General features: G+C 57.4%; 9 protein-coding genes across 10 annotated transcripts; 4 read left to right on the top strand and 5 right to left on the bottom strand.

The window, feature by feature from the left end:
- Positions 1–74: 74 nt before the first annotated feature.
- On the top strand, positions 75–2,078 carry SDRG_01892 (hypothetical protein). Its single transcript, XM_008607447.1, has 9 exons — positions 75–187; positions 238–532; positions 580–631; positions 689–900; positions 951–1,036; positions 1,090–1,189; positions 1,232–1,366; positions 1,417–1,604; positions 1,649–2,078. The coding sequence occupies exons 2-9, from the start codon at positions 257–259 to the stop codon at positions 1,956–1,958; spliced, it is 1,359 nt and encodes a 452-aa protein (XP_008605669.1). The 5' UTR covers positions 75–187; positions 238–256; the 3' UTR covers positions 1,959–2,078.
- SDRG_01891 lies at positions 1,933–4,497 on the bottom strand. 2 transcript variants are annotated; one of them, XM_008607445.1, is made up of 6 exons: positions 4,077–4,497; positions 3,777–4,033; positions 3,147–3,716; positions 2,728–3,103; positions 2,311–2,680; positions 1,933–2,265 (listed from the first exon to the last, which is right to left on the bottom strand). In XM_008607445.1, the coding sequence occupies exons 1-6, from the start codon at positions 4,484–4,486 to the stop codon at positions 2,074–2,076; spliced, it is 2,175 nt and encodes a 724-aa protein (XP_008605667.1). In that variant the 5' UTR covers positions 4,487–4,497; the 3' UTR covers positions 1,933–2,073. The 2 variants fall into 2 exon arrangements, with proteins under 2 accessions (XP_008605667.1, XP_008605668.1); XM_008607446.1 differs by having other exon boundaries at positions 2,311–3,103.
- A 514-nt stretch (positions 4,498–5,011) lies between these two features.
- Positions 5,012–5,323, bottom strand: SDRG_01890 (hypothetical protein; the record flags this gene model as incomplete). The annotated part of the gene is made up of 2 exons (XM_008607444.1): positions 5,012–5,023; positions 5,084–5,323. 2 exons carry the CDS (start codon positions 5,321–5,323, stop codon positions 5,012–5,014), a joined length of 252 nt encoding a protein of 83 aa, XP_008605666.1.
- A 272-nt stretch (positions 5,324–5,595) lies between these two features.
- SDRG_01889 (hypothetical protein) lies at positions 5,596–6,585 on the top strand. Its single transcript, XM_008607443.1, has one exon. The coding sequence runs from the start codon at positions 5,603–5,605 to the stop codon at positions 6,467–6,469; it is 867 nt and encodes a 288-aa protein (XP_008605665.1). The 5' UTR covers positions 5,596–5,602; the 3' UTR covers positions 6,470–6,585.
- Positions 6,586–6,688: 103 nt separating this feature from the next.
- SDRG_01888 (hypothetical protein) lies at positions 6,689–9,033 on the bottom strand. The gene is made up of 4 exons (XM_008607442.1): positions 8,645–9,033; positions 7,684–8,600; positions 6,895–7,628; positions 6,689–6,850 (listed from the first exon to the last, which is right to left on the bottom strand). The coding sequence occupies exons 1-4, from the start codon at positions 9,028–9,030 to the stop codon at positions 6,737–6,739; spliced, it is 2,151 nt and encodes a 716-aa protein (XP_008605664.1). The 5' UTR covers positions 9,031–9,033; the 3' UTR covers positions 6,689–6,736.
- Positions 9,034–9,388: 355 nt separating this feature from the next.
- Positions 9,389–11,419, top strand: SDRG_01887 (hypothetical protein; the record flags this gene model as incomplete). Its single annotated transcript, XM_008607441.1, has 10 exons — positions 9,389–9,547; positions 9,589–9,843; positions 9,891–10,016; positions 10,069–10,245; positions 10,292–10,441; positions 10,485–10,563; positions 10,607–10,647; positions 10,690–10,800; positions 10,848–11,060; positions 11,111–11,419. 10 exons carry the CDS (start codon positions 9,389–9,391, stop codon positions 11,417–11,419), a joined length of 1,620 nt encoding a protein of 539 aa, XP_008605663.1.
- A 28-nt stretch (positions 11,420–11,447) lies between these two features.
- On the bottom strand, positions 11,448–13,778 carry SDRG_01886 (ATP-binding cassette, subfamily F, member 2). The gene has a single exon (XM_008607440.1). It carries the CDS (start codon positions 13,297–13,299, stop codon positions 11,509–11,511), a length of 1,791 nt encoding a protein of 596 aa, XP_008605662.1. The 5' UTR covers positions 13,300–13,778; the 3' UTR covers positions 11,448–11,508.
- Positions 13,779–14,776: 998 nt separating this feature from the next.
- On the top strand, positions 14,777–15,684 carry SDRG_01885 (hypothetical protein; the record flags this gene model as incomplete). Its single annotated transcript, XM_008607439.1, has 6 exons — positions 14,777–14,878; positions 14,926–14,967; positions 15,015–15,140; positions 15,181–15,294; positions 15,339–15,412; positions 15,465–15,684. 6 exons carry the CDS (start codon positions 14,777–14,779, stop codon positions 15,682–15,684), a joined length of 678 nt encoding a protein of 225 aa, XP_008605661.1.
- Positions 15,685–15,696: 12 nt separating this feature from the next.
- On the bottom strand, positions 15,697–19,936 carry SDRG_01884 (hypothetical protein). Its single transcript, XM_008607438.1, has 13 exons — positions 19,853–19,936; positions 18,588–19,802; positions 18,246–18,539; positions 17,920–18,195; positions 17,550–17,852; positions 17,413–17,502; positions 17,077–17,367; positions 16,582–17,033; positions 16,394–16,532; positions 16,215–16,339; positions 16,066–16,161; positions 15,910–16,018; positions 15,697–15,865 (listed from the first exon to the last, which is right to left on the bottom strand). The coding sequence occupies exons 1-13, from the start codon at positions 19,916–19,918 to the stop codon at positions 15,761–15,763; spliced, it is 3,561 nt and encodes a 1,186-aa protein (XP_008605660.1). The 5' UTR covers positions 19,919–19,936; the 3' UTR covers positions 15,697–15,760.
- Positions 19,937–20,647: the final 711 nt, after the last annotated feature.

The following is a 20,647-nucleotide window of genomic DNA, read 5'->3' as shown; positions in this document are numbered from 1 at the left end:
GTCACGCGGGGAGTCCGGATATTCGCCAATGGTATCCGTATGCTGGTGTCCGGATACGGCTTGGAACAACAAGAACTCGCTCCAGGGTGTTTCGTTTCCCACGGGCGTCGACGACGACGACGACGGCAGCGCGCGGCAACGACGGACGACCTCCTTCCGCGACGACGACCTCATCCTCCTCCTCTACGTACGTCAAGATGGAGGCGACGGCCGAGGTAGACAGGCTCCTATATGTAGGCGCGACGAAGCTCGAGGGATGCTGCCTGCGACTGGCGAACGGACCAACGAAGGCAAGAGCTACAACTCGCACGTCCTCGCAATGAGCTCGCGCCCGCTCGCGGTCGTGCCCGAGGTCCGCGACGAAGACATCGACACGACGGTCGTACCAGGCCTCCCGATTGCGGTCCATCGCATCGAGCGCGAGCGCGAGGACAAAGCCGCGGACAAGCAGCAGAAGAACAGCCACTTTGAGAAGCTCAACACGCTCAAGCTGCTCATGGACACGGGCCATCTCTCGGAAGAAGAGTACATGGTACGAATCGTTGGCGATGGACACGAGATGGATGGATGATGTGCTAGGAGCGGAAGACGCAAATTATCAACGAAATGACGGGCACGAGCTCCCAGCGCCGTACTATAGCAAAGCTGTGGCAACGCGTATGATCTCATGCTCTCTTGTCGTATCTAGCGGGCGTGCAGCGAAAACCCAAGACGCTGCAGCCGATCATGAAGACGGTCGTACCGCATAACCCGCCCGATTTTTCCCACCTCCTCAAGGAAAGGGCCGAGAAGCTCAGCTTTGACGCCGATACGCTCGAGTGGAACTCGTGCCATACCATCGTCAAGCTGGACCTTGTCCCGTTCGCAACGGGGCAGCTCCGCAACGCGTACTACCTTCAGGTACATTGCCCCGCCTCTACATGAAGTATCTGATGAAGGGCACACGATAGGATTTAGGTACGAATGGTGACAGCGACGGCAAGCTCTATGTCGCCAAAGTCATTATGGGCGCGGCCGAGCCGAGTGCATATCTATGGTATCCGTGTATTTCTTGTGGAGACCGGTGGATGACGCGCCACCTGTCACTAGCGATGTCGAGATGCAAGCGGTGTGCGCGTACTACGCCAAGCTCTACAACGAGCACGAACCGCCACTCAAGGTCAAATATGCGAGCTCGTGGCTTCTCAAGGTACACTCCTTCGTCAAGGTCAGCGTTCTAACGTCGATGTAGCTGCGAGATCGACAAGACTTGGTGTGCTCGGTTGAGGAGTACCTTCCCGGCGAGTACGTCAAGTATAGCAACAACAACGGGTTTGTCGGGAAGGAGACAAGCACGACAGAAGAGCGCGAGCGCAACACACCGCAGGTACGCTATTGGACGAGGGCTGAAGTTTGGGAGCTCAACTTCTCCGGCAGGCGTTTTCGCACTTCACTTTTGTCTCGTCCGACTTTCGCCTCATGGTCGTCGACATCCAAGGCGTCAATGACAGCTACACGGACCCGCAAATCCACACGGCAGACGGCCGCGGCTTTGGCTCGGGCAACCTCGGGACGCACGGCATGGAAAAGTTTCTCGAGTCCCATCGCTGCAACGAAGTCTGCCGGTAGCACCACTGGCATCCACGGTTGGATCACGTCAACGATTTAGGTGGCTCGGCCTCCGTACCCTGAACGAGCAGTTCAAACCAGGCGGTACCGCCGCCCCACTGTACCGCATGCCGCTCGCCGCGATCAAGAAGTCGACGAGCCGCATCACGGAGGAGCGCAACTCGTTTTCACGGTCCGTGACCGTCTCGGAGGTGCTCGGCACAACGACCGTGACGTCGGCGTCGCTCATTACGAACGAGTCGACGCCGTTTCTGCATGGTCGGCCTCCAGCGCCGCCATTGACGCTCGGGTCGCTCCTCTGGAAGTGCCTGCAGTCCATGTGCTGTTGCCTTGGCGGCGACGCAGCGTAATTTATCACAATCTCCTCCATCTCTCCCGCCGCCATAGACGACGACGACGGACGACTAGAGCCCTTATTAGCGTGTACTATAGTAAACAAATCACGTCGTTGACTGTTGATGCTCCTCACACGCGCGCTTGCTCCGAGTTCTCGTCCGTCTCGTGGCTGTCGCCAGTCTCGGCGAGGTGCTGCGCTCGCGTCGACGCTGCAAGCTGCCGCCGCGAGAGGCTCTTGCGTAGGGACACTTCGTCGTCGTCGCCGTGTTGCATGTCTGCTTCGATCGTGCGCTCTTGAACGTACTCGGCGAGGAAGGCGTCCTAGCACCATGGAGTCAGTGCTCGAGACGACTCGAGACGCTGTACGAGGATCGACGCAATGAAGAGGTTGAGAGTCACAATGACGCCAACGATCCAATAGCTGATGAAGAAGAAGCGCGCGTAGATGGTCGTGACGGCGACGTGGCCATCGACGATGACGAACCAGTTGTTGACAACGAGGAGCTCAAAGAGCGTCACCATGCCGCTTGGAATGTCGTTAAAGTTGTTGGCATAGTACCGGTTCACGGTATACGACACATTGGGATAGCGCGCGTCCATCGTCGCCGGCGAGATTTTGCCGCCAAAAAGGTGGTGCCCCACAAGGGCGAAGAGGTTCATGTTGCAAAAGAGCACGAGCAGAATGTTCTTGCCGACAGGAAGGAGTCGCAGCCATGCTGAGAAGAGCACGCGGTAGCTACACCAGCGCGAATGAGGATCGACAGTCACCGCTTCACGTTGTACCGCTTGACGGCCATGATGAGCCGGAGGAGACGCAAGCAGCGCACGAGCAGCAGGACTTTGACCATGGTATGGCTGTTGTACGCGTTGGGAATATACGCGTAAATGTCGATCGTCAAGGACGCGACAGTGATGAGCGCGTCAAACCGGTTCTTCCCCGAGTACCAATACTCGCGGACGCCGAGCACGAGGAGCTTGAGGAGCATTTCGAGCAGAAAGAGGCACGAGAAGCACGTCGCAACAGCTTCCCACCGCGACCACGAACCCGACATGGAGAAATTGTCGATATCCGTCGTAAACTCGATGACGATCACGATCGCGTTGATGACGAGGAGCGCGTCAAAGAAGAGTTCAAACCAGCGGTGCGTCACGTAGGTGCCTACGCAATACGTATATAAGAACCGATTGATGGCATCTCTTACAGAGGCGTTGATAGCGGGGCGACGACGCCAGTGCCGGAAACAACATGTCGACTTCGCTCGGCTTGGGGCGATGAAGGCTCATGTAGGCGCGCATGACGTCGCAAATATCGATAAACTGCGCCACGTACACGCGGCCGTCGTCGTTCTCGTCGAGTTGGTGGAAGAGGTCCTTCATGTGCCGCTTCTTGAGCGCCTTGATAACCTTGTACTGGTTGAGCTCGGTGAAGAAGCACACGAGAAGATCCAATGCAATGTGCTCGTCTTCGCTCTCGTCGTTGGTGTGGCTTTTCTGGACAGCGGCGAGCGTGCGGAAGGCTTTGGTGAGAAGCCGGTCGCGGTTGGCAGCGTGCGTAGCCGCTTCGCGCGACGCCACCCACTGAAAGTTGGAAAAGACTTGGGCCAAAATGACGTTCATGAGGAAGAAGAGCCCGAAAAACACAAAGCAAATGAAGAAGAGGGCGTTCGCGCGGTGCATTGCGTACGCGGGCATCATGACGTCGGGAAAATTCGCCGTCGTGAGAAGAATGAGCAGCTGCCACGAGGACTCGAGAAACGACGACGTGATTGCGGCTACGCAAACATGCCCAGGTGTCCATGATACTCAAGTAGTCGGCAGGTGGATCCGAGTACCTTGCGGCGTGTCCCGGAAGAGAATCGTCGCGAGCCAGCCGCAAAAGAGCACGTAAATCCCCACGAGGCAGAGGAGGTTGCCGACCTCGCCGAGCACAAAGTAGAGCTTTTGGTACGTCGACCGCGCGGATCGAAGAGATGAAACGAAGATCAAGAGGCGGAAGAACGATGCGACGCGACCGGCATCGGCAAAGTTCCCAGCGAGGCGCACGACAACGTTGACGGTCGCGGCCGTGTACAGCAGCGAGACGGCGAGCCTACGCCGACTGAGCGAGCTGCGAGAAGGAGGCATATATGTACCGGTCGCGACGCGCTGCGTACTTGCGCTTGAGCGACGAGAGAAGAAGCATGTCGTTGCCCCAAATGATAGCGAGACAGGCGACTTCAACCGCCATCGACTGCCGGCCCGAGAGCCACGCCATGTCAAACGTCAGCGGCGTCGTGGCGTCGTCGGGGTCGCCACACGGGTGGTCGCCACTGTTGGCGCACCAATACGGCGTCTCAATGTACGAGAGCGAGAGAAGGACGGTGACGGCGAAATAGCGCACGTAGCGTAGCCGGTAGTAGAGCTTGAGGAGCTGCACGGCGCGCACGGTGGCGTCCGGATGCGGCTTCTCAAAGCCGCGAAAGGCGTCTTCGACGAGCCACGCGGCTTTGGTGACCAGGTGGCGGTCCTCGGGCCCGAGCTCGAGCAGCGGTTGCTGGAGCATCCTTGACGAAATTTGACACTGCCACGTTGCTGATCGCCAAGATCGGGTGTCGATCCTAATTAGGCGCGACCAACAAGCGATTGCTATATCGCCCAGCAGACAAAGTCTCATGGTGGACAAAGGCAGCCGAATGGTACTGTCACCTTCTACCGGGTATTGCTCGTCGCACGGTAGATACTACTGTAGTAGAGGGCACAGACTTGCCGCCGCATTGTCAGTGAGAGCTCCTGCCTTAGAGCGAATGTTGCCCAAGGGGTCGGATCCTAAATAGGACATTGGGATGTGCACTCCACATCCGGGCCTCGAGCCACATCACAGTCGTCGTCGGGGCTATCACCATGCGAGCGTTGGCTCCATCTCGCCTTGCTACTCGTACCTTTATAGCTGTCAAGGCTGCAATTAGGCATAGGGAGCGAGGTGCACCGACGATGTGCGGGAATGGACGGCTCTCACGGCACGTCATCGCGCGACTGACATCTGATTCAACCAATGGATGGCTCTCGTGACTTGGATCTGGCTCCAAGGTCAAAATTTGACCTAATACAACCGAACGCCAACAACATAATTCATGTATCGGGAGTGCAAAGAAACTCATACGCACTGTTCTTCGCACGAGAAACAGTGCTTGACGATTGCATCGTTGTTGTACGCGTTGGGAATATACACGTAAATGTCGATCGTCAAGGACGCGACAGTGATGAGCGCGTCAAACCGGTTCTTCCCCGAGCGCCAACACTCGCGGACACCGAGCACGAGGAGCTTGAGGAGCATTTCGAGCAGAAAGAGGCACGAGAAGCACGTCGCAACAGCTTCCCACCGCGACCACGAACCCGCCATCGTCGATTGCATATTCGTAAACTCGATGACAATGCAGTATCTTCATGTTTGTGTTTGCGAGCTTTTGTAGCTTTTACAAATTCGTTTCACACATTTCAAACTATCAATTGGATACTAAAACGATTAGCGCACGCACGGGTTATCATCATGCGTCGCTTTGGGCGCTACGTGCACAGGGATCCATGCGTGAGTCGCCAGCCTCAGAGCCCATTTTAATGAAAAACAACTTTAAATCATCATCCGGATAGTTCGGATACGGAGTTTCTACCCTTGCGATACATGTACAAGGCACTGGGACTGAGCTCTGGGACTGACAAACTCATGCTCCACAAGCTCAAGGCCGTTCGCGCGCCTTCGCACTTCACAGCCGGTCGCCGCGTCCCTGCGCTCTCATCCGCGACTTTCAACGGCATTCGCCTCGGCGTCCCGATGACCTCCGTTGCCCACGTCCAGGTCGCCACGCCCAATGTGGCGCGTCGCGAGTTCAGCACGACCGATGTCCCCGTGCCCTCGATGGGAAATCGGATCTCGGAGAGTACCGTCGTCAAGTGGGTCAAAGCGGTCGGCGACTCCGTCGAGGTCGATGAAGTTGTCGTTGTGCTCGAGACGGACAAGCTCTCGGTGGACGTGCGCTCGCCGCAAGCAGGTGTCGTTGTCAAGCATTTGGCGACAGTCGGCGCCACGGCGCTGGTTGGTGCTCCGCTTTTCCGCTTGACTAAAGGCGCTACCAGTGCTGCTTCGACGCCGGCGCCACCTACCGGCCCAGATACGGTTGGTGTTCCCATCACGATCAAGGTTCCGTCGATGGGCGACAAGATCTCGGAAGCCACGGTCGCTAGCTGGGCCAAAGATGCCGGTGATCATGTAGATGTCGATGAAGTTGTTCTCGTTCTCGAGACGGAGAAGGTCACGGTCGATGTCCGCGCCCCCAGTGCGGGTGTCATGCAAAAACAGCTCGTCAAGGTCGAGGACGTTGTCAAGGTTGGTGCGCGTCTTTTCCATATGGTCCCCAATGCTGCGCTGACCGCGACCCAGAAGCGCGCTGCTGCGGTCAAGGCTGCAGCCCTGCAAGACGGCAACAAAGCTGGGATTCGATCCGTACTCGCTCGGATTCTTTCTGGGTTCGGAAAGCGCTCGATCGAATGACTTTGAGTAAACGTGACGTGGGACGCGATTCACAACCCGTGGTAGCAAGTAGCAGATCGTGGCTCTGGTAAAATCATTCGTGTAAGCATTGCGAATCAAAGGTTTAAGTTTTCGAACCGCTGCGTTGACCCGTCTAAAATGCCTTTCAAAGCGACCGTCAGTGGACAGCCTAAGTATTCACTACATGCGATAATGGATGGCTCTCAAGGCTATCTCGCCAATGACATCTGATTCCACGAAGACATATTGCGCTATTCCGTGGTGCCGTCACGGCGATGGCAGGAACGTGTGGGCCAAGGGACTGCTGGTACTGGTGGTCGCGAACGGCTTGAGGACGGTCATCTGACGCTGGTTCGAAGCAAACTCCAGAGCGAACGCGTCCTACGCACCGTATTTCAGAGCCTACCATGACATGAACTGCGCACCAGAATCGAAGCCACAAAGAGGTTGAGCGTCAAGATGACGCCCAGGAGCCAAAACGCGATAAAGAAGAAGCGCGCGTAGATCGACGTCACGAGCACGTGGCCCTCAGCGATTACAAACCAGTTGTTGACAACGAGGAGCTCGAAGAGTGTCACCATGCCGCTCGGAATGTCGTTAAAGTTGTTGGCCGCGTATCCACTCGTCGTGTAGCTCGAGGCGGGAAACTCGCTCGTCATGCGGTTCGGTGTGATCTTTCCCCCAAAGAGTACGTGTCCGAGCGCAGCAAAGAGGTTCATGTTGCAAAAGAGCACGAGAAGCAAGCTCTTGCCGACGGGGAGGAGGCGCAGCCACGTCAGAAAGATGACGCGGTAGTGGGAAACGTTCATGATGAGCCGAAGAATCCGAAGACAGCGCGTCGTCAGAAGCACCTTGACCATCATGTGGTCGTTGTACGCGTTCGGGATGTAGGCGTAAGCATCGATGACAAGCGAAGTCACGGTGATGAGCGCGTCGAAACGGTTTCGACCGTCATCCCAGTATGCGCTGGCGCCGTAAACGAGCAGCTTGCAGAGCATTTCAAGCACGTAGACCAGTGAGAAGCCCGAGTCGACGAGCTCCCAGTTGCGCAAGCCGGTTGCATGCGCCGGCGTCGCAAATTCGATCATGATGACAAGCGCGTTGAGGACGAGGAGGATGTCGATACTGAGTTCAAAGAACCGGTGCTGCACCGTGCGACCTAGTATCGACATGCGAGTGAATGACGTTTCTCGCAAGGAAAATTGGTTACGTACAAAAGACACTGAAGCAATGCGTGGACGCAAAGCGCGGACACCAGCGCTGTATCTCGGACGGCTGGTGCACGCGAGCACGCGTTATCGTCAGCATGACCTCGCAAAGGCGCGTAAAGTCATGTCGCGCAATGAAGCCAAGACCCTTGACATCCAGCTCTTCCACAATCAAAAGGCGGTGGCTCTGCGTGGTGCGTGGCGCCGCACGGTACCGCTGCAACTCGAGCAGCACTTGATGGCACAAGCTCACGTCTAGGCTCGGTCCGGCATCGATGTTGAGCGGGTGTCGACGTGGCGAGGTCGAGTACATGAGTGTTTGCTTTTCTTGCAGCGGGGACGGCGGTGGCCGCATGCTGCTCAGGAGCTCGTACGCCTCGGTGAGCATGCGTTGTCGGTTGTCGTCGAGATCAATGGCTTCCGACGATGCGATGTGCTGGTAATTGGAGAAGATTTGGGCGAGAATGACGTTGAGAAGGAAGAAGAGCCCAAAGCAGAGGAAGAAGATAAAGAAGGTCGCTTGCCACCGGCTCTTGTTGTACGCTGGCAGCATAACGTCGGGAAAGTTGGCAGTTGTGAGCAAAATGAGCATTTGCCACGACGACTCGACGTACGTCGACATGGTGCCGCCTAGAGTGCGCGTGAGACGCGTTAGCGTAGGTGTCGAAGGGCGAGTAACTTCGGCAGTGTCTTGAAATAAGATCGTAGCGAGCCAGCCAAAGAAGCACACGTACACTGCGACGAGGCTCAGAATGTGCTGGACCTTGTTAAGCACGGCAAACATCTTGAGGTACGTGCTCCGGACCGTCTGGAACGTCAGCACAAAGATGCCGAGGCGCAAGAAAAGGGCGACTTGAGCTGCAAATTCGTCAAGGAAAAGGCGGTTCATGCACGCGGCGAGAGTGAGCAGCAGTACCAGGACGCTATGTTCATTGTCATTAGCCTCCGTAAACAAACACGAGCGTACCGATCGCGCCGAGCAGCAAAGTGGCGTCGAAGGGCGACCACGAGAAGGAGATCACTCGCACCGACAACGCCGAGGCAGCACAACTCGACCAGCAACGCCGTCGACCGCGACAGCGTCGGAAGGTTAAAGGTCAGCGGCGTTACAGACGCGCCGGGGTCTCCGCACGGCGCACGGGCATCGACACCGCGGCACCAAAAGGGCACTTCAACATATGAGAGAAGGAGGAGGAGCAGCACCGCGAGCCGCCGGGGGTAGTAGAGTCGGTACGAGAGGTTAAAGCATGCAACGTTAATGGACTGCGAGCTGTCGGGGTGCGGGCGGGCGATGCCAACGAACGCGTCCTCAACAAGCCACGCCGCCTCGCGCACCTTGGCCGCCTCGTCCATCGGTTACACTGGAACCGGTTTCACCAGAGTCGCACTTAATCGAGTGCCCTATACACTATTTCACTTTCCTACCGTACTTGAATGGGGCAAGGTCTTGGAGAGCATTCATTGTTGTCGCAAGCGAATGCACCACGAGTGCACTTGAGTTGGCGCGCAAGGACTTTGATCAATGCTAGTGGCTATGAATATCCAAGTATATAAAATCTTGGTGGTCTTGGCTGGCCGGTACGACGCTGGGACGACGTGGTGTTGCGATGTTCGCGTACAAGTGCTAGGATGGCTTCCGGATGCGTTTCCGGATTTTGGTGTCGAAGCGGTTACGAGCCAGTTCTAGTTACAGCATTCCACGAGGTCGAGCATGGACGGGATGGCGACGTACGAGGACAAGGTCGACGCAGTCGGGTCGCCGCGGGCCGCGTACACTCGGGGAGCCAAGCACTTTCGCCATGCGGTCCAGAGCCCTCGGCGCCAGACGGAGGCCGACATTGTGCACAAGCAGCAGCTTCTCGAGATCCAGGTCGGCCTTCCTCTGTGACGCATCTTCTCATGCAGCGACAGCGCTTGCGCGATCAAATGGCCGAGATGCAGCTCCAGGTGCAAGCCCTCACGACCGAGCGCGACAGCGCGATCCAAGGGCGGGCGAAGAAGCCGGCTCGGTCGATGGCGCCGTCGATGTTTTCCGTGACGGACGACGGTCCGCGCGAGCGCCACGTCGCCGCGGGTCTCGGGCGCCACGTGAGCATCGCGACGAGCAACGTGCTTCGGGCGATTCCCAAGCAAATTCCAAACCGCGTCGCAGCGCGTGTGAGCGAGGTTCATCTGTCGCGTCCGAGTGCGCGCACCTCAGGCACCATTTCTAGGCGTTTACCAACCCGCTCAAGGCGATTCAATACCTCAACTCGTTTGAGTTTAGCACGGATCTGCTCGCGCTCGCGCAGCAAGTAGCAACAATCTTTGAAAGCGAAGCGCGCTGCGTGGCCATGGAAGTACGAACATGCGAATTCGAGGCGCACGCACTTGACAACCATGGATGTCTAGAGTCCTGTGTATGTGTTTGGCGACATCCACGGCAACCTCGCGGACCTCAAATTCTTCTCGGAGAACTTGTGGCGCCTTGGGATGGGCTTGACGGCCGGGTCGTTTCTCTTCCTCGGCGACTATGTCGACCGCGGTCTCTCGTCGCTCGAGTGCATCGCGTACCTCTTTGCGCAAAAGGTACCACTCGGATGCAGCATTGCTAATGTGGACATATCTTGTCCAGATCATGCACCCGACCAAGGTCGTCATGCTGCGCGGCAACCACGAGACGCGCGCCGTGAACGGCTGGGAAGAGCACTACGGCATCGGCTCATTCCTCGCGCAATGCAAGAAGCGGTTTGGGAACGACGAAGGCTGCATCGTGTGGCACCAGGTGCACACGTGCGCAGCAACGCGCGCTAGGACGATTGCGATAGGTCAATAATGCCTTTGATCGCATGCCACTCGCTGCCGTCATCGACGACGACGTGTTCTGTGCCCACGGCGGCATTCCCCGTACGTCTTAGCATTGCTGACCAACAGCTCATGCGTTGACTAGGCCCGATTGAGAACGAGCGGCAAGTCGACTCGATTCAAAATGTATGAGAAATCCCATCTCCTCAACTGATGCGCCTCGTGTAGATTCCTCGTCTCGCGTCGTTTGACGTACTCGGGAAAGGCGCCGAGTCCAAGTCCGTGTGGCTGCAAATGGCCGAAGACCTCATGTGGGCCGACCCCGTCGCACTCGACCAGGTACAAGTTGGTCGCCAGGTCGCAAATGGAACCTCATGAACGGCTAGGAGGTATGCTTGGACAAGCACGGCTTTGGCAAGAGCGCCCGGGGGGGCAGTGCGATTTGCTTTGGCGCGACGGCGCTCGACGACTTTTTGGCGCGCCATCAATATTCGCATGTTGTCCGCGCCCACGAAGCGTGCACGCAGGGCGTGGCGCTGAGCAAAGCCGCGCGGCTCATCACGGTCTTCTCGACCTCCAAGGACCACGGCCTCGGCAAGGTATACACTCCTCCGATCCATACAGCTCGTAGGGTACCGACGCTCTATAGCGCGCCAAGTGCGGCTGCCTCCTCGTGGACCGCCACCAGCTCGTGATTCTCAACAAGTCGCACAAGTACAAGACTGGTTTCCTTCGGCGTCGAAGCAGCAGCGCGTGCTCGGCCGGCGGTAGTCCCGTCCGGCTGCTGCCGACACCGGCGCCGGCGCTCTTGCCGCCGCGCGCGCCGTCGGACGAGGACGACGACGAGTCGACCGACGACGAAGGCGACGATGCCAAGGAGCTCACAGTGATCGCGTCGGCGAGCGAGGAGGCAGCGGCGCCGATGCTGGCCGAGGACAACAACCAAGAAGAAGCCTAAGACAAACCACGATAACCTTACGAAAGGGTCTGAAGTAACGAGTAGTAGAGTTGTCTATTAAGTTCAAGAAGAGAGGAGTGAAAAAGTATTTAGTCGAGCTTGAGCTGCTTGCGGACACGCATCTTGAAGTCGGAAATCTCGCCTTCGTAGACGCGGATAGTCTTGTCTTCGACGAGCCAAATCTCCTTGGCGACCTGCGAGATGAGACGCATGTCGTGCGACACGAGGAGCATGCCGCCCTCGAACGCGTTGATGGCACGCGCGAGCGCATCGATCGACTCCATATCCAAGTGGTTCGTCGGCTCATCGAGGAGGAGCATGTGCGCGTTCTGCTGCGCAATGAACGCAAACACGACGCGCGACTTCTGGCCGTCACTGAGCTGGCCCATGATCTGCGTCTGGACTTCGCCCGTGATGCCGTAGCGGCCGAGGTACGAGCGGACGTCGTCGACGCTCTTGGTCGGGAAGAGCGAACGGAAGTACTCGAGCGGCGACTTGGTCATGTCGAGGACGTCGACGAAGTGCTGCGTGAAGCGAGCGACACGGAGCTTCGAGTGCGGGCGGATGTTGCCCTTGACCGGCGTGAGGTCGCCCGTGATGAGGTTGAGGAGCGTCGTCTTGCCCGAACCGTTGGCGCCGACAAGGGCGACGCGCGAGTCCATGTCCAAGCCGAGCTCGACACCCTCGTAGAGGAGTGGGCAGTCGGGGTAGCCAAAGGCAAGCTCCTGGAACATGAGCACCGGCGGCGGGAGGCGCTCGGGGTTGGGGAACTTGAAGTCGCCTTCCATCTCCTTGACGACCTTCTCCGTGAGGCCTTCGCGCACCATCTTGGCGAGCGTCTTCTCCTTCGACTGCGCCTGACGGGCGAGCTTGGCGGAACCGTGACCGAAGCGGGCAATGTAGTCCTTCATGTGCTTGATCTGGTCCTGCTCCCAGGCGTACTTCTTCATCTGGTTCTCTTCCTTCTCTTCCTTGGTCTTGATGTACGTGTCGTAGTCACCCGAGTAGTACTCGAGCTTCTTGCGCGTGAGCTCGATAATGTTGGTGCACACGCCGTTCATGAATTCTTGCGAGTGCGAAATCAGCAGCAGAATCTTCTTCCACTTGGAGAGGTAGTCCTCGAGCCACACGACGGCCTCCATATCGAGATGGTTGGTCGGCTCATCGAGGAGGAGAAGCGTCGGCTGGATGAAGAGCGCACGGGCGAGTGCGATACGCATGCGCCACCCACCGGAAAACTCGCGCGTCTTCTTCTGCATCATCTGGTCCGAGAACGTAAGACCGCGGAGGATGTTGCGGGCGCGGATCTCGGCCGAGTCGGCGTCCATCTCGTCCAAGCGCTCGTACAAGTCGGTGAGGCGGTTCGTGATCTTCTCAGCCTGGTCGTCCGGGAGGCCCTCGTCAAGCATCTTTTCCGAGAGTTCGTCGACCTCGGTCTGGATCTTGGTACGCTCTTCGTCGACCGTGATGACGGCCTCGAGCGCCGTCATGTCGGACGGCTCAATCTCGTGCTTGAGGTGGTAGATATCGATCGAGTCGGGGATCGGGATGCCACGCGCGCCGAGCACGTTCATAAAGGTCGACTTGCCGGAGCCGTTGCGGCCGATGAGCGCGTATCGGCGGCCGTAGTTGAGCGAGATGTCGCAGCTCTCCATGAGCACCTTGCCAAAGTACGTGATCGAGAAGTCGAGCACGTTGATGTCCTTGAAGTTCTCATGCACCGAGCGGGCGTTCATGGCGCAGGTCGCGATGATGCCATCGTCCGCGAGCTTGTCGGCCAGCGTGCGCTCGGCGGGGACGAACTCGGCCTTCTCGTCCTTCTTGGCGGCCTTGCCGCCCTTGGAGGCGCCACGACGGCCACGGGTGTTCTTCGGGGGCATCTTGCTGCTGGGTAATGGAGAAGAAGCGAATCTGACGTAGGCTCGAAATCACTGGCCCGTGGATTCCCCCACACGCTCAGCGGCGTCATTTTATACCACGAAATGGGATTTACCTTGCTGTTTGTATACGTGGCCGAAATCCTGTAAAAAAAGAGACCGCGCCGCGGCCTCGACATGGCTTGGGATTTTGGGACAAACCCGCGAAAATAGACCATTGGATATCACCACTCGACCAATCGAAAGCGCCGACCAATCGGAACGCGCGAGCGCTGGGAGAGGTCGACGCCATGGTGACCAAGATGGCGCCACCATGTCTTGTGAGCGTAGGAGGACGAAGGACGAGGCTTGGTTCCTCGATACTTGGAGGCGAGTGAAGGAGGTAGAGCCTTGTGGTGCGTGTTGTGGTATTTGCGAGGGAAACGAGTGGACGTCAGCGAGCGTTGCGCTTGGAATGACGTGCGCGACAGGGACGTATCGGCTGTCGACCAAGAAGAATAAGATGGGAGCGGTGCCACGCTGCTGACTCGCTCTGTGCAGGGAGCCTTCCATAGGGACAAGCGCTGCACCAACGCGTCGACTTGGTCTCCGTGTCGAAGCACGACGACACAGGATTAGCCCGCAGAATTGGGTTAACGCTAGGGTGCACTTTTTCTCTCGTTGAAGGTGAAGCCAACTGCCGACAAGGACATCATCCAAACCATCGAACGATGCAGAACTTCCCAAGGATGAAGCGAGGAATCTGTACATCGGCTCCCACTCGTTCCTTCCATTGGATCTCGGTGGAGGTTGCATGCTGGCAGAGTGCATTCTCGTCCCAAGCGGCAAACTGGCCATCAAACTGCCTTCCTTTTAGAAGAGCCGCAGCGGAATCGAGTCATGTTGATACTCGTCCTCGTATCGTGACAATATCTTCCACATTATTACGGACATGTCCATTGGCCCCAAGCCAAGGTCCTATTTCCTTAGGGCTTTGTTCGGGCATCCTTAGCAAGCGATCTCAATCTCCTAAGGAACATAAGCGAGCCACAGTGCTTTACGTATGCTCCTTTCACTAGGGTTCTCACTCTGTTCTTAGGTTTTATCCGTGCTTTATGTGTATAAAAGCGTGTAAAATGTGTTTAACCTAGTGAAAAGAGGTGGAAATGGATTGACCTGAGCCTGGCGGCGTTGGAGAGAGGAACCGCGGGGAGGGATGTCAACCAGAAATGACGACGTCTACTCCACTGCAGTTCATTTCTCCACGGAGCATCCACACGGACATGGTCGTCTTCGTGGGACGTGCATCCGAGCTATTTGTATGCAGAGTGATTGTGCTGTCCAACGCTGGCTGCATTATTTTAGACTTTCACGCCTGCGCATGCAATATAATACATTGAACTACCCATATGTATGTACTTTAAACGATAGGGAGAAAGAATAAAATATCGTATTACAATTGTCTGCCGGCCACGACGCGTCAGTTTGCCGCAAGCACGAAATGAATCGCATCTTTGGGAAGAAGAAACCGGAGGCGCCGGCTGTCAACATTGCCGACGTGCATGGCCGCGTCGAGGGCCGCGTCGACAACCTCGACACCAAGGTACCTCCATGCGCAGCTCGGCCTCGCGTCATCTTGAGCGTTGCTAGATTGACAAGCTGGAGCAAGAGCTCAAAAAGTACAAGGAGCAGGTACGACGCGCGTCAAGCGCGATCGCTGCGTCACGCGCTGCGCCTAGATGACCAAGGCGCGAGGTCCGGCGCTCGCATCGATCAAGCAGCGCGCGCTCCAGACGCTCAAGCGCAAGAAGATGTACGAGCAGCAGCGCGACAGCCTCTCGGCGCAGTCGTTCAACATTGAGCAGGTACGACATTGCACGTGCTACGTCATCTGACGAGTTTCAGGCGACGTTTGCGATCGAGACGGCCAAGGACTCGCTCGATACGGTCTCGGCGATGAAGACGGCGACGGCGCAGCTCAAGGCCGAGCACAAGAAATTCAACTTTGAAGAGCTCGAGGTACGCATCGTCCTACCTGTAAGCACGCATGCGACTCGGTGTAGAATACGCAAGACGACATGGCTGACCTCCTCGAAGACATGAACGAGATCCAAGATATCTTGGGCCGGTCGTATGGGTACGTCGTTGTCCGCATCAACCGACCATCAAGCTCACATGCATTCACATAGCATTGGCCAAGACATTGACGAGTCGGAGCTTGAGGCGGAGCTCGAAGGCCTCGAAGACGAGTGGGCGATGGAAGAAGCGGCAGCGCCCGTCGACGCGACGCCGTCGTACCTCGCGCAGGATCTGCCCGCGGCGCCGACGACCGCGACGGACCGGAAGGAGCAACGCAACCCAATGGTCGACGAGTACGGTCTCCCGCTCGCCCCGATCGCAATGCACTAAGTGGGACCGCAATCACATATCTAACTATTACTCGTTCTGCGTCGTATGCAGCGAAAAAGTAGCTTTAGGATTAGTGTTAGAGCTTGATAAAGACGGCGCCAGTGCAGTAGATAGGGTAGCCCAAGGGTGGGTCCGCCGACTGCACGAGGAGGTTGCGAAGTAGCTGTGCATTGGACTGGATCTAATCAGCGCGATAAGGTTTCGAGAGACAATGGCTCGTCGCACCGAGAAGCGCTCGTCGTCGTCGTTGGTCATGTAGAGCAGCTCCAGGGCAAGGCCATGCCACGTGCCTTCGCACGCCGCACGGTTGAGTGCCACCAGCGTGGCGTCTTGCCTACGTCAACCACGGTTGGCCGGCCTCGAGATGTTCTGACTACGTACCGGCCAAGGGTATAGACATTCGACATGTACTGGCCATTGGCGTTCTTGGTGAGGGCAAAGAGGTTCGGTCGGTTCGTCGTGATGTAGTATTTCCACCTAAACCAAATCCAAGTATTTTCAAATGAGCGAAATCGCTGTCAGTGCTGTACGTGGCGGTGTGACGCGGCCCAATGTGCCACTTGGACTGGTAGTGTTGGATCGTGGCTTCGAGTTCGTCTGGCGTGTCGTACAGATCGGTGTCGCCTTGCGCAAACTTGTCGAGGCCCATTTTGACCTATTTATCCGAATTGATTTAGACCATTGGACATGCGATCAAAGCATGACGTACCGCAAGCCGGTACGCACGCACGACAACATCATATAAGGTTGTGTTCGCCTGGAGCCAGTCGTTCTCGAGGGACCGCGGAAAATGGCCCTGAAAGCAGTCGAAAATATGGCTCGGCCCGCGCTTTTCGTGGACCCCAAACCTACGAGATTCCATGAAACTTCGTGAGTTTCAAAGCCATAAACGGCAACCCAAGGGTTTCGACAATCGCAAAACATGACGCCGCGAGAAGGTGGAATTCCGTCACTTTGTTCCACCGGTCCTTGAGAAACGACGCTCGGACAGCGACGCCGGGGTTGACAAATGGCGTCGACGCTTCCTCGTGGCTCTCAATGTCACCCCACATGAAGGACCGACGCCCGTGCACAACCGTCGGTCGCTGCTTTGCCAGTGACTCGTAGTCGACACTGGCGGCTTCCGTGTCGTTGAGACCGTACGCGATTTCCAAACGCTCCTTCTGCGACGCCGTGCGCTCTTCGCGGGCTCTCACCGACGGTCGCGCTTTTGGCGCGGCCGAGACAGACGCTCGCACGGGCTTGAGGTGCGTCACGAGGCGTAAAATGGCGTCGGTGGCGAGCTTGAGCGACGACCGACGCGGCTCGCGCGATGGCGGCGTTGGCGTTGGCACCGGTATTTCCTCGGCCTACACCATCGTGTTGACGCCCGGACTCGAGGAATCTGTCTACCTTGAGAATATCGCGGGGGTTTTGAAAGTGTCGCTGTTTTTTGTTTTTGCTTTGCAAATAGTCCCAGTAGAGCGTCGGAAACTCCTTGAGCACGAAATCCAAGCCCGAGATCGAGACGGGAAACGAGAGCCAAATCTCAGGTACCGACCCGTGCGTCACGCGGTTGAGCTCCGAAACCAAAGTGACGTAAAAGGCCTCGTGGATGAGGTCGAGGCATTTCGGGTCGTCCAGAAAGTCCACGAGCGTCACGGTGGAAATGTTGTACATGCGAATCGGCGTCCGCAGTAGTGGCTACAATCGTTACCATCAAAAATGGTTGTGGAGCAATGTACGTACGGTAAACGTGCGGGGCGACGGCAGTCGGTGCGGTGCGTCGTCCTCGCTCGGGTTTGCTTCGTCAAAGGCGTCGGCAATGACATCGTCGAGCTAATAATACACGTGTCGTGTGTCGACTGTGAGAGGAGATGGTGTACCTTGGACGCTTCGAGATGGTGACAGCTCGTCGTCTCCTGGAGCTCCAATCCCTTAAAGCGCACGACGCAGTAGTCGGTGCTGAGCTCGAGCACCTCGAGAAGGCCGAGAAAATTGTCGACGCGAAGGAGGTATATGTCGTGGCCGCCTTGGTGCGACCGCTGGTGCAAGACCGACGCAGGAGCCAAGAGCGATGGCAGCTCGAGGGTGAGCGCATCGAAAAAGTGCTCATAGTAGCAAGCGTCCTCGCCGTCGTGCCACGTTTCGTATGTGCTCCAGAAGCGTCGGGGCCGCGGAAATCCCGCCTACAACATACAGGATCGTTTCAGATTCAGATTCAGATTCAGATTCAGATTCAGATTCAGAGCTCACGAGAAAGAGGGTCGAACCGCAGAAAGGAAAGAGGGGGGATACGAGGACGGTCGCGACCAACAACGAGGCCAACGAAATCGGCGTTGCCAGCATCGTGACAAGGATCCAGTAGTCGAAACGCTGTTTGGGCTCAAACACTGTACTGGAAATCACAACGCGCATGTATTGCAGGAGCTCGAGGCCATGCCAGAAGCGCGGCGGAACGAGCGCAGCCAAAAAGAGGGCGATGGCAAAGCTCAGATTCGCACAAAGCGCACCAAGACCCGCGAGCGCCATCTAGCACAATGCGATAGTACAACACCCTCATACAATAGGAGAATCTGTACAATGTAGGTTGCGCGGCACGGGTGGCGCTGGCAAATCGTGTACGCGTGCACCATGGCAATCGAGCTGTACGCGGCGGTGCACGGTGTCCATGCGCAGGTGGCCGACATGGCGTCTCGGGCAAAGAAACAGCCAAGCAGCAGCAACAACACCACGCGCAAGAGGCGGTCGAGAAGCCACCCAACGGCATTGAGAAGGCCGTCTGGGATGTAGCATGACCACCGACGAACTCGCGCCGACGTCGGAATCAAAACACGAAGTTGCACGACCACCCAGAGACCGAGTAAAAGCTCGAGCTATACGGTCGCCATTAGCATCATACACCACAAAGAGCAAGGACGTACGAGGTAGCTGCCGCATTGGTCCCGATCTGAGTCGGAGATACTCGCAAAACCGGCGCCGGCTCCCGCAGAGAGCGTCATGACAAAAGCATATCGCAGCGCTGAGAGCACGCGATCGCTGTCGAAGAGCGTATATCGCCAGAGCTCGGGAACGTCGCCCATCGAGCCCTTCAAGTCGGCTTCGGAGACCATGGTTCGCTCATGGTCGGGCGAGAATGGCACGACTTTGGTCGACGTTGTCATGAGAATCTCTCGCGTTAGCGTCTCATTCCACGAGCGTATACGACTCGAGGCAAGCCACCGCCCGAGCGCCGCCGCCAGCCCCAGCGAGACAGGTAGGGGCGCCGAGGTGCTTGCTGCGATAAGCCCGGTTGCCACGGCGTAGGCGACGGCGTACATGAGCAGTAGAAATGCGTCTTCGCACGGCACATGACCGAATCCAATGCCAAGCGCCTGCTCCACGAGGTACTCAAAGAGCGCTGTCGTCGGCGGAAGTACGCCAAAGTTCAAGAGTACCGGTGTCGCGAAGAGACAGTAGCGCACGACTAAGCGAGCCGTGAGAGCAGACGGCACCACCGTCTTGAAGATCCAGTCGAGCCCCGCAAGCCCCGTGACGTAGACCGCGCGCTGGACGTCGTCGAGTGCGGTGGGCGCACCGACGCGCCACGTATTGACGTCGACGGGGCTCCTCGCGCTCATCGGATATTGCGCCGTGGCGTAGACGGTCCAACCCAAGACGTTTTCGACAATGTCGCAGTTGGCGTAGGTGCTGGCGTAGGCACCAAGATCACGGTCCGAGAGGAGCTGCATGACGAGGCCGGCCATGCAAAAGGTGAGCGAGAGGCCAATCGTCTCGTCGAGGAGCCGCTTGGGCGGGAAAAGCATATCGAGGAGCAGCGACGAGAAGAGCTTGTTGGTCACGTGCGTGTCGGTGTCGTCGATGCTCTTGCGCGTTCCGCGCCGCGGCGCCAAGTGGTTGCGTCGTAGCAGAAACACGATGCTTTGCAAGACAACGACAAGGGCGACGACCGAGAAGCCAAAGACGACCGCCTTGACGTGCAGCTCGAAGTCCACGACACTGAGGCCGGCGCCAAGGCCCGGTGGCACGAGGAACACGGCCACCTGGAGCACGTTGACTTTGATGTGCGCGCTGAGCGCACGTCGGATGTACACACCGCCGAGCCACGATTGCAGCCAGCGCGAGAGGACAAAGTGGAGCTAAGGATAATGCGTCCATACATGCAATACTGTCGATAGAAAGCTCGCACCTTGTCGTCCGTAATGAACGGAGCGACGTCCTCCGGGCGCCCGTACGAGAAGAGCCCGCTGAGCATGAAACTATGGTCAGCGGCGCCAAAACCGATCTCAAAATAGACGTTTATAAGATGCGTGTAAAAGTAGGCGCTCTATATAGCACTTTCTCGTTGCCGTTCATACATGTGTACAAGTACTGTACTACGGTGATTGTTTGCTGTACCGAAAGGCGCATACGCGTTCATCAAGGCGCGAGAAGCACACGTCGCTTGCATCACCGCTTCTTCTGGGCGTCATTTTGTGCACACAGCGAGCGCATCGCAGGATAAGTTGAGTTGTTGCTCTCGTGTCCGCCCTTGGAGGCTTGACGCGGCGTTGGTCTGCGTGTGATGCGTCGAGCGTGTTTTTGTTCACCCATCAAATATCCAGTGACAGGCTCGAAGAGTTCATTGCTTTTGTGTATTGCGACAGCTCTTAGCACCGAGTCGGTCATGCATGGCACAGCGGTCGGTCGTTTCCGAACCGGCCTTGCTAACGTTTTGTTAATCTTAGCTCTCGGGGGCCCTTTCCGCCGAGATGTAGCGGCGTCGTTCACGAGATGCTCGAACGCCAACATCTTTGCCGAGATGAGCTTTGCAGGAGGCTACAACGCCAACTTCATTTCCACTTTGGAAGCCGACGACCAACATCAAGATGGTCGTGGTGAAGCATTCGCTGCTTTTTGCGGGGTTTCTTGTCGCCTTGGCCGTGGGGCAAACCACTGGACCAGCACTGTCGACCTTTGCTCCGAGCTCGACAACCTCTGGCCC

This window comes from Saprolegnia diclina (genome assembly GCF_000281045.1).
Source record: "Saprolegnia diclina VS20 unplaced genomic scaffold supercont1.4, whole genome shotgun sequence".
NCBI classification, from domain to species: Eukaryota; Oomycota; class Saprolegniomycetes; order Saprolegniales; family Saprolegniaceae; genus Saprolegnia; species Saprolegnia diclina.
The sequence above is the reverse complement of the archived record's forward strand: the minus strand, read 5'-3'. Positions and strand labels throughout refer to the sequence as shown.